At 38.9% G+C, this 12,068-nt stretch overlaps 1 protein-coding gene across 11 annotated transcripts in view; it reads right to left on the bottom strand.

The window, feature by feature from the left end:
* The window catches only part of TNRC6B (trinucleotide repeat containing adaptor 6B), a 272,807-nt gene that overhangs the window by 192,920 nt on the left and 67,819 nt on the right, over window positions 1-12,068 (bottom strand). For 10 of the 11 annotated variants that reach the window (XM_056798993.1, XM_056798978.1, XM_056798984.1 and 7 more), the window contains one exon: window positions 11,267-11,357. In XM_056798993.1, coding sequence (XP_056654971.1) covers window positions 11,267-11,311 — 45 coding nt within the window. In that variant the 5' untranslated portion in view covers window positions 11,312-11,357. Of the gene's footprint in view, window positions 1-8,158; window positions 8,330-11,266; window positions 11,358-12,068 lie in introns of those variants that run through there. The other variant, XM_056798981.1, reaches the window with a different exon arrangement.

The raw sequence follows: 12,068 nt of genomic DNA, 5'->3' as shown, positions 1-12,068 counted from the left end.
GGGGATGTAATGAAATACTACTGTGCCTTAAGCAATGATGAAGGGGGTGGTTTCAAAGACAGGAGGAAAGGAAGTAGTTATACTTTGGATATTTGATCTCATACTGCTATAGCTAATATGTCTTAACAGGAGAGAGAGTTCTCTCCCCTTCTGCTACCCATGTTTCATCAATGATCAAAGTTTCTATCCCCTGTAACCGATTCTGGCATCTTCACTACAACACTTGACCCAAACCTTCTATTCCCAAGCTTTTCTCTGCATCTTCTATTCTCACACTTCCAAGTAAGGACCTCACCTCATGTTAACTGAGAAAACCCAGGCCACCACTCTCTTCCACTTAACTCTGACACTACCCCCCCCTAGCCACCACTTCCTTCAGGACTTTAGTCATGAAGAAGATTATCTTTCTCCTCAACAAGGCTAACCCTTCTATGTTAAGCCTTTGGTCCCTTCTCCTCTCATCTTCTCCATTAAGATTACCTTCACTAAATAGGTCTTGATCAATGATACTCATAAAATCCAGTGGAATTGCTCATTGGCTATGGTAGGGGGGAGGGAGGAAGGAAGGGAAAGAAAATGAATCATGTGACCACGGAAAAATATTAGAAATTAATTAAATAATTTTTAAAAATGATTATCTCCATTCTAGCATCTTTCTCTCCCTCTAATACTCAATCTTTCCCTATGTCTTGGTTCCTTCCCTGATGCCTCTCTGATACTTGAAAAACCCATCCTTCCTGCCAGATAGTTGGTCTTTCTTTCCTTTCTCCACAAGACTCTCAATTGTCTGAGTCCCTTGCAATCTAGAAGTTCTCCAGGGAACCAACAGCTACTTTTCCCTTACCTTAACTTGATCTCTCCAGCAGTCACAGACAGGCTCTCTTTTCTCTGGCTCTCAGTGGCAATGGACTGAGCAGTCCTCAGGCTCCTTTGCTGGAGCATCAAACATTCCCCACCCACTAACTGGATGGCACCCAAAGGCTTTGTCCAAGAAGCTCCTTTCTTTTTCTCTATACTCCCTACTGGCTCAGTGATGATCTCCAAAGATAACTCTAACATCTGGAGGAGCCAAACTGATGTGGCTGAAGTATAGATCTGCTTTCATCTCCCTCTCACCTCTAGCTGATGCTGCAACCATTCCAAGGACACCCTGTTGCCTCCAGGATCAAATCTAAACTCCTATGTTGGACACCCAAAAGTTAAATATTTTTGATAAGAAGATATATGATATCACAAGTACATAAGGAACTAATCCGAATGTAAGTCTTCCCCCAGTAGACAAATGGTTAAAAGATATAATTCCTAAAAGGAGAAATACAAGCTACTAAAGACCATGTAAAAATGCTGCAATCCACTAGTATCAACAGAAACAAACTAAAACAACTCTGAAATTTCACCTTAGTCCCCCAATAAATTAGCCAAGATGATCAAAGATGTGAATGGTCAATGTTGGAGGGGTGATGGAAAGATAGGCACACTCATGTACCACTGAAGGAAATATAAATTAGCCTAACCATTCTGGAAGATATATTGGAATTATGCTGAGAAAGGAACTTAAAATGGACTTGGAAGCATAAATTCCAAAGAGTTTAATGATATAAAGAAAGTTCCTGCATACAGCAAAATATTTATATCTGCATTTTTTATAGTAGCCAAGAACTGGAAACAAAGTGAATGTCCATTGATAGCTAAACTGATTATGGTACATGAATATCAGTCAGCCATTGACAAGCATTTTTTTAGCTTTTATTTAATTTCTTTTTTGTAGATAAGCAATCATTTTCTCTCTTCCAACTTAAACAAAACTTTATAATAAATATGCAGTCAAGCAAATCAAATTCCCCCTTTGGCTATGTCCAAAAATGTTTAGGTTTCATTGTACATCTTGAGTCCCTGATCCTTCTCCCTTCAGGAAGGAAAAGGCCTGCTTCGACATTCCTGAGTTGATCAGAGTTCACAAGTTAAAATTGCTTGTCTTTACAATTCAATAAGCATTTATTATGCACTCAGCACTGAGATACAGAAAAAAGGCAAAAGTAAGGTACCAGATGTAGAGGAATTCACATTCTATTCCAAATACCTAGATGGGTATAAATTGGAGGTGATCTCAGAGGGAGAGGAAAGGGAAGAGAGAAAGGGTGGCCCTGAATACAGAGGAACTAGAGGTGAATGTGGAAGAAATCCAGAGAATATCAGTTAGAGGTGAGGAGGGAGAACATTTTAGCCATTAGGGATAGCCATGCAAGTCAGGGAGATGGAGCATTCTGAAGAGCAAAAGTCAGTGTCACAAAGTATGTGGAGGAAAGTCAGTATAAGAAGACAGCAAAGGTTGGAAGGAGCCAGGCTGGGTGGAACTTTAAATACCAAATACCAAAAGAGGAGTTTATATTTCATTCTGGAGTTAATAGGGAGCCACTGAAGTTTAAGAAGGGCCTACAATTTAGCAAGTGGAGGTAGAGAGCAAAATGGATAGAGCACCAGGCCTGGAGTCAGGAAGATCAGAATTCAAACATAGACACTTCATAGCTCTGTGACGCTGGGCAAGTCACTTTACCCTGTTGGCCTCAGTTTCCTCATTTGTCAAATAGGCTGGAGAAGGAAATGGCAAACCATTCTAGTACCTCTGCCAAGAAAACCCCAAATGTGGTCAGGACTTGGCCCCCTACCCCCACAAAAAATCTTTCAAATAGATCCAGAAAACATACTGGACTGATGGGGAGATTCAAGAAAAAGTCATAATGAACCATTTGTCTAGCCCCATGTTGGCACAGGAAGACAGAGAGGTCTGTGGACATTAGAGGTGGAGGCTGTCTGGGAGGGGAACTGAGCAGAGCACTCCAGGTCCCAAACCCATACCAGGGCACCATGAAGAGGGAATGAAATACACAAGGCTGGAGTGGTGCTATTGTATCTAGATGATTTTAAGAATAAAGAGAAGAGAAGACAAATACATAAGATAGAAAAGGGAAAAGAAGTTTGGGGAAAAATATCTCCCACAATCAGAATGTGCCAGGAGACATCAGTATGAATGAGGAGGAAAGAATAGGGGAAAGCAGCTGATACTCTAACCTCACTCTCATCTGAATGGTTAAAGAAGGAAAGAATACATACATATACAAATACAAAGTTGGGTATAGAAATATATTTTACCCAATAGGGAAATAGGAGGAAAAGGAGAGAAGGGAGGAAGAATTAGTGGGAGGGCAGATTAAGAAAGGAATTAGTCAGGGGCAGAGCTAGGAGTCTCAGTGAAAAGAGCACCTGGCCTGGAATTGGGAGATCACCTGGATCAAATGTATCAAAAGACACTTCCTAGCTGTGTGACCCTGGGCAAGTCATTTAATCTCATGTGTTTAGCCCTTGCCTTTCCATTTTAGAATTGTTACTAGGATAGAAAATAAAAGTTTAAAAAAAGAAAAGAAAGGGATTAATCTTAAGCAAAAAAAAAATTCTAACTAAGGGTATATAAAAATATTTAGATCTCTTTTTGAGGTGACAAAGAATGGGAATTTGAGAAGTTGCCCACCAAATGGGAAATGGCTGAACAAGTTCAAGTTAGTTATGCTATATAAATGAGATTGAATACTATTATATTAGAAGAAATTATGAAGCAGATATTTCAGAGAAACCCAGACAGATTTATAGGAACTGATGCAAAGTGAAAAAGTAGAACCAGGAAAACAATTTCTATAATAATATCATAAAGATAAAAATATCTGAAAAAAATTAAAGACTTAGATTAGTGTAATGACCAATCATGATTCCAAGAGTTTCAATGAAATATGCTGCTCACTTTAATGCTAAGCTGATGGACTCAAAGTGCAGAATGAGGCATATATTCTTCTCTTTCTCTCTTTTTTTAGGTATGGCTAATGTGAGAATTTATTTTGCATAAATACATATTTGTAATGGGTTTTGTTTTCCTGCCTTCTTAATGAGTGGGGGAAGGGAAGGGAATAGGAAGAGAATTAGGAAATGGAAGATGAGATAAAATTTTATTTTGGAAGGAAGGAAAGGGAGAGGGAGAAGGAAAAAGGGAGAGAATGACAAAACAGAGAAGAGGGAAGGGAGGAAGGAGAGAAGGAAGGAATGAGGGAAGGAAGGGAAGTTAAGGACTCAATGCAGAATGAGATGCAATATTTTTTGGACCTGTTCAATACATAAATTCGTCTTGCTTAATTATACATATTTTAGCAGAGGTTTTATTTTTCTTGCATTCTCAATTTGGGGGAAGGTTGGTATGGGAGGTAAAGATATTTTTGTTGATTAGAAAAAATAACATAATTAAAAAGAAAATTTGTATTAGTGCAGTTGAGAAGTGATGAGGATGTTGGCTATATGAGTGATGAGAAGGGGATGAATACAAAAAATGTAATGAAGGTAAAACAAACAAAATTTGACAACAGATTAGTTAGATTAGTTCGACTGGGGAGCAGCTCAGTTGTGGGCCTCAGTGTGTGGAAGGATGATGATGTTTCTGATAGTAAAGGCACGGAAGAAGCAAAGATTTTTAGGAAAAGATTCCATGTTCTATTTTGGATATGTTGATTTTGAGATGTACATAAATATCTAATTAGAAGGCAAAATGATATATAACTCCAAAGAAACCTAGGAAGTCTTATGTATATAAAGTAAGTACAACCAGGAAAACAATAAATAAGGATATCAATGTAAATGGAAAGAATAAGAAAAAAACTACTGAAACTGATTTCTATGGAATAGAATGAGCTTGGCTCCAAAGAGGCAATGGGAAAATGTACCCACCTCACCCTCCACCTTTGCAGAGGAAGGGATGATGGGGGTGAGGGAGAATGTATGGGCACATTACATATAATATTAGAGTATATGGTTTAGTTTTGCAAAACTTTTTTTCTCTCTTAAAATTTTGGTTATATGGTATGGCTCTTTGAGAGGAGAAAAAAGGAAGACTGGGAAATGTGGTCCTCTTTGAGTATGATGGAAAACCACCAACCAACTGAAAATGTAGGTTAAGTGAAAAAAAAAGATATTAATTTAAAAAAATTGAAGACAAGAAAATTGCAAATGATCCTAATAAGCAAGAAAAGGGGGAGAAATCTAAAGACACAAAGAGCTATGCTGATAACAATGAGCTCATATTATAAATAAAATGTACAAAAGAAACAAGGATGAATATCAAAGAAGGAAATGGACTTATAAGAACCTCATCAGGAAAGCTAAAAAACAGATTGAGCTAAGGCTTGTAAAAAGCACTAAAGTAAAAGTGAGAACAACTATGCTGGAAACAAGAACAATAATGAATTATTGCTTGAGGAAATCAATGGAAGTGATAGAGGGGTAGACAATAATCTGTAAACTGAAATGAATGGAACAAAAACTTTGAAGGGGAAATTGAAGCCCTAGAGAAGGGAGGTGCCAGAGGATGCCTTGCCAACCTTCCTGAATTGAGGGATTCCACTGCCAAATGGGTGTCACTCATCTCAGAGGAATTAGGCAGAATTAAAGAAGTATAGCAATTAAGACCCACGGGAAACAGAAAAAGATTGTTGCAGTGCTCAGGAAGGAAAAGAACGAGGAGGAGTTGGGGGAGTGTCCCTCATACCACAAGAGTCTAAAGCAAAACACCAGCCAAGACACATTCAAATTAATGTGATGGCCAAACCTGACTCTATAGAACTCACTAATGAAGATAAAACCCAGTTTTCTTGGCTTAATGGGAAGGTGGCAGCAGTTGTGAATGCTGCAGATACAGTTAGAAGGACTAGCTGATGAAAAAGCCCTTGGGCACGCGATATCAAGGAGTGCACTGAGAATACAAGGACAGTGTATGTTGCTCCTCCCAGGTCTTCAAGATGCTTACATTCCAATGGAAAAGACTAGTGGACTAGTGTTTGCCAAGGTTTCTAAGCCTAGCCATGTTCTTTCCAGTAGCAAGAGCAGGTATATTCATTCATCCAGCTAATTTCTGTTCCCAAAGCAAATCATGGAAAGCAAAGTCAGTCTATTCTGTCCATTTCTATTTAGCACAAGTTGGGGTTCCAAGGCATTAAGAATGGGATATTATTGGGAAGTGATGTCAATGAACAAACAAAAAAATCATAAAAAAAGAAAAAACATAAAGAATAGAGGTGGCTCACTCTTTTTGTGGTGACAAAGAGTTGGAAATTATGGGGTTGTCCATCAGTTGAGGAAATGGCTAAACATGAGTGTGATGAAGCACTCACATGCTATAAGAAATGATAAGCAGAATGATTTTGGAAAAATCTGAAAAGACCTACATGAACTGATGCAAAGTATAAAGGGAGTAGAACCAGAACACTACACAGTGATAGCAATATTTTTTTTGATGAGGATCTAGTTATTCTCAGCAATGTAGTGATCCAAAACAATCTGAGAACTCATGATGAAAAATACCATTTGCCTTCCAAGAAAGAACTGATAAGTCTGAAAACAGATTGAAACATACTATATTTATTTCACTTTTTTTCTACTTTTTTCTTTTTTGTTTGAGATCTCTTCCACAAAAGTGACTAATATGGAAGAATGTTTTGTGATTAGATATGGAAAATCTATGTCAGATTGCTACTGTCTCAGGGAGGAGGGATGGGTAGAAAGGAAGAAAGGAGAGAGGGTGGGAAGGAGAAAGAGAATATGGAACACAAAACTTTAAAAAATGAAAACTAAAAGTTTTTACATGTAATTGAGGGAAAATAAAATATTAAAATAAAAAAGAATAGAGGTGGTCCAAACTTTAGACGAGATCATTCCCAAGAGAATTTTAAAGAAGATTGTCTAGCAAATGGTTCCCATGCACTTAGAGAGGTCAAAGGAATCCTTAGGAATCGGTACAAGTTACTAAGAACAAGTCAAGCCAGCCTGACTCTTCCTTTTTCTATCAAATAACAGAAGGGCCAGTTTTCTCTAGACTGTCTCCGCTGACTCCAAGGACTTTGTGGTCTGACTTCTTTCTTCCCTTAGTTCTCTGGCTCACTCTGGACCTGCTCTCTTTTCTGTTTCACTCATCTTTGCTGTCTGGACCCTGGAGGGAGGTGTCCTCCAAGGTCCCAATGTTGGCTCTCCTCTTCTGTCTCTGCCCTTTCCTCTTGGGAATCTTAGAGAGATGATTTCCAAACCTGGTACTCTATCATGTATGGCCTCTCTCTGTGGCCTCAGGTCCATATTCCACACCCCCTTAGCCTTATTAGCCCCTTCTGGCTCCTGTTTTTCTTCTGTCAATCACTAGTGCCAACATTTACCTAGATTCCGAAGATAAAAACTTGGCATAACCTCTAGCTCTCTGCTCTCTCCTCAACCTCTCAGTGTTAATCCAGTTATGACATTCTATCAATTTCACCACAAATCTCTCACACCTCTCCATATTAGTGATACCACATCTGGTACAAGTTTCTTTAAAAAAGGGACCATTCAGGGTATAAGGGTCTTCTTTAACAATACATTTAAGTGGCAACAGGATGTGCTTTGGCCAAAAGAAACAGGAGTTCCAGCCAGCTAGGTGAGCTGGCATTAGAGGTAAGTTATCACAAACCCTTTATGAAGTTTAATTGGGCTCCTTCAGCTTTGCAAGAAGGGGGAGGAGTGAGCTACTGTGGAATAATGTTGACTTTTGTGACCCATGCAGAAGTAGAAAGGTATGAATTAGCTCTTGCCTGGCCTCCCACACCATCAGCCAGGTCCTTTTCTTTCTTAAATCCTTACCTTCTATCTTAGAATCATTACTTTATGTTGGTTCCAAGAAAGAAGAGCAATAAGGACTAGGCAATGGAGGTTAAGTGACTTGCCCAGGGTCACACAGCTAAAAAGTGTCTGAGGTCAAATTTGAACCCAGGACCTTCCATCTCTTAGCCCAGCTGCCTCCAGTCAAGACTCTTTCAAGCAAGAACACTGGGGCAGACCAGAGGCAGATAAAGCTTCCCTCTGGATCATCTTTGGGTGCGGTCCTTTGGGAAAGAAGATGCTAAAAGGTTTTAGGACTTTGGCTGACCTGTGACTTCTTAACTTCTTGATGGAGGCTTTTATCTGCTTTTACTCATTCTGAACTGCTCTCACCTGAAGGCCTTAATTTGTCTTTGGTACAAAGGCAGGTTTTGCCTTTCACTCTCCCACTGCAACTAGTCATACTCAAACACAGGTATAATTTGTCACTCTTCTGTTCAAATACCTTTAACAGTCCCCTACATCCTTTAAAGGAGGCCAAACTCTGGAGGCTTCTTCAGGTTACTGGTCCCGTTCTGGTGCTGGTCTGGCTAGACTGCACCAGTAACGCAGGCCTAGCCACTCTTCTGCCAAACATTATCTCCATAGAAATGTAAGACAAACAAGACAAACAGTACTTCTTCAGTGATTTTAATCACTTAGAAATTTTGAATTAATTTTTATAAATTAATTTTTGTTTAAAACATCAATAAATTAAAATGAAAATTTGTAGGTAAAGCTTTTGCACCCTGTGGTGCAGCATTATGAGGGTGGTAGAAGGAGATCCCTGACCTGGGGTATAGTACTAACTCCTCTAGGGAGAAGTCAGGTAATTGGTTTAAACTTCTATTGCTTCACTGTAAACTGGAACACCTCCCCCTTAGGGGTGCTGGGAGAATGTGATGAGTAAGATGAGATAAAGCCCCTTTTAAACACCAGCTTATTGAACTTTTAACCGTTTAACACTGATCCTGTCTCCCTAATTTTTTCTCCATTCAGTTTCTCAGTCTCTTTTGATTTTCTCTATCCATCTCCAGTCTTCTGCCTCATTTTCTCCCTTTGTAGAGTTTTGAGTCTATGATTAACCAGCTCAACTACATATATGCCTTCTCTCAATTCCTACATCCTTCTTGTCTTTCTCCCTTGTTATCCCATGGCAATGGACACCCTTGCTTTAGCCTTGATCCTACTAAAAAGACATCTAGTGTTTCTCCATTACCAATAATCCTCACCCTTAGTTTTAGATCAATGCTATTTATCTTATTTTGAGGAAAGATACATTTATCTCTATGTTTTTTAAATGACAGCATTTTATCAAAAGATTTTTCAACATCTATTAAGATAATCAGGTGATTCTGATTGCTTTTATGATTAATATATTGTACTTTTGTGATACAGCAGACACAAAAGCTTATTTAGTTGGCAAATAGCACTATGGGAGGCAGTACCCACCAGGAAGGGACCAACAGAGCCAATGAGAACATGTGTGGCCAATAACCCTGGCAGGGTTCACATCTGTGCTCAACACTTTCAAGAGAGCAGTGAGAAGCTGGAGAATCCAGAGAACAGTCAATAAGGTCTTGAGTTCAGGCTCTATGAAGGGGGGCTGAAGCCACTGGGAATGCTAAGACACAAGAAGAAAGGATTTGGGAGGGGGATCACCAGAAAGACCTTCCATACACTTTAAGATTGCCCTTCTACAGAATGACCCTTAAGAGCATAGTAAGAAACAACAGGAAACTGCAAAGGAGCAAATTTAGACCTCAAGCAAAGGCTACATAGTCACTTCTTTGAGATATAGGACAGGATTTTCCATCAGGTATGGGCCAGGTTAGATGATAGTTTCTAAAGTCCCTCTACCTCTGAGAGTCTTCTTCATAGTTTTCCTAACATTAAACTCTGACCTTCTTCACAGCAAATATCTTTTCTGAATATGTTGCTATAGCCCCTTTGCTACTTTTTTGTATTCTTTCTAATTCATTGATAGATTAGGGTATAAGTGATTTTTAGGTGTGATGAAATTTAAATTGACTTTTCCCCATAAATTTGAGCAGCAAGGAGTAAGGGTGGAATGAGGTTAGTTAAAAAAAAAAAGGGAGCCTAGAGTTAGAAAGATCAAATAGGACATTCTATCAGCATTCTAGGGTAGAAGGAGATAAAGGGCTAATCCAATGTGGTCTTTGTGTGAGCAGGCTTCTGAGGCCATCTAATCCAAACCCTTCATTTAAAAGATGAAAAAACTGAGGTCCAAATAAGTTTAGTGATTGCCTGGTGTCCCAGGCAGAAAGCCAGAGGCAAGATTTGAACCTAGGTCATTTGAAACCAAAGTCAGTTGTCTTTCCCAGAGGCCATTTCTGCCCAGTCCTGTTTCATTCTCTCTAGGGCTCCCCTTGAAGAGAAGAGAAAGACTCAGATCCTCCATTCAGCTGCAAATGGACCTCCCAGATCCCTAGGGCCTCTGGCCCAGCACTGAAAAAACACTAGAGAGTAATTGTAGGTGTCATGGAGTTACAATGGGGTGATCCTGGTCAATTGTCCTGAGTGGAGAAAATGAAGACATGAGAAACATTAGAGCATCTTAAACTTGATGAAATCGTATGAGTTCAAAGGAGGGGGAAGAGTCCACAATCTCAAGAGGAGTCCAGAAAAGAGCATGACATCAGGAGCAGATGAAAGGTCTACTGAAAGAACTGGAGAAACCTAAGAGATGTATGCTTGTGGGGAGGGAGTCCCAAACTGCTCCAGTCAACTAAAATGTTTTAAAAATCTAGATATTGGCAAATATCTTGATGAAAAAAAAAAGAAACAAACAACAACCCAAGCAATTTAAATGTTTCTGATCATAGATATTCCCTAATATAGCATGATGAGATAGTCTCCCTTGGAGCTAAGGATCCTAGACCAAGGTACAAGACACTTCTGAGGATATCAGGTCCAAATGGTCCCACATTTTAAAAATGAGGAAATGGAAATCCAGGCAGGGGACAGGGTCTTGCCTTGGACACATGGTGGGCTCCATGGTGATTAGCATGAATGAGATGGTTCACCTCACAATAACTTTTTTTTAAGCCCTTACCTTCTGTTTTAGAATCAATGTTGTGTATTGGTTCCAAAGCAGAAGGGAGGTAAGGGCTAGGCAATGGAAGTTAAGTGACTTGCGCAGGGTAGGAAGTATCTGAGCCCAGATTTGAACCCATGGCCTCATGTCTCTAGATCTGGCTCTCAATCCACTGAGCCACTTAGCTGCCCCCTTCTCACAATAACTTCTTAAGTATTTGTCTCAGTTAATTTTGGTAAATGAATCCTTCTTCAGTGAAAATTTACTTGAAATCCATCTTAAATAAGTATTCAAGGAAACTATTGTTTAAAATACACGTTTGCTTTTTCTCCCAGCAAGCTACGACTGAAGTAACAAGAGAATGTAACTCTTAAGATAACTAAGCACTTATATAACAGGTGCTTATGTGCTAGCTCACTCAACAAGAATGCTGTTGTTCACATCTCCCCCCTCTCAGAATCCCACTCAGTGTCTGGAACCCTCTTTATCCACTGACCCTGTTAATGCTTCACTGACCTCAGAGCAGCTTTCTTCCAATATTTCTCCCTCATCGGTTTGCATGGGAACAGAATCTGTGCAAAACGCTGCAGAAACACACAAATACGGCCTAAAAGAAACAGAAAGGAGAAAAGGAAAAAATACAATGAAATCACCACACAAAAAGAGAATATGCTGTTTTCAAAGGGTTTGCTGAAATCACATGTGCTTTGGACTATGAATAACTCAAGGGTTGGCCTTTTAATTAGTTGGCAGTTTATTTTGTGAGGTAGGGGGAATAGGAGCACTGAACAAAACCAGATTTTTCGGTTTTATTTGGCTTGGGTCCCTTAAGCTGAGGTTTTTTATGTTTGACATTTTCAGTGTCTCATTATGTGATGTCAAAATGTGATGTAGTCACTATTCCTACATTAAAAAAATTCAAATGATAGATAAACTGTGCTCTAACTAGAATAAGTTTGTTGTTCAAGATACCACAGAATTTGTCATTTTTCCACTAAAAAAGGATAAATGAATCAAGATCATTATAATAAGCTTATATATGTGTTCATTCAATTTTATTAAAGTTTGACAGACTTGAAAATTTCTGAAACCATTGTTTTTTATCAAAAATATAATCCCTGATGAATAATTATACAAATACACAACACAAATATATATAATACAAAAATTTTCAACCCTAGTGCACTCCATCCATCCATTTTTAAAAAGAGAATGTTGACACTGGGTAATCTATCTCTGTTTTTAAGGTCTTATTCGTTCATATGGTTTCAGTCAGTGCAAATTCCCTGTCCTCATAAGACGCCATGTATCAATCAAT

The sequence above is a fragment of the Monodelphis domestica genome, chromosome 5 (assembly GCF_027887165.1).
Source record: "Monodelphis domestica isolate mMonDom1 chromosome 5, mMonDom1.pri, whole genome shotgun sequence".
Classification (NCBI taxonomy): Eukaryota; Metazoa; Chordata; class Mammalia; order Didelphimorphia; family Didelphidae; genus Monodelphis; species Monodelphis domestica.
Note: the sequence above shows the minus strand (reverse complement) of the source record. Positions and strands in the feature narration are given on the sequence as shown.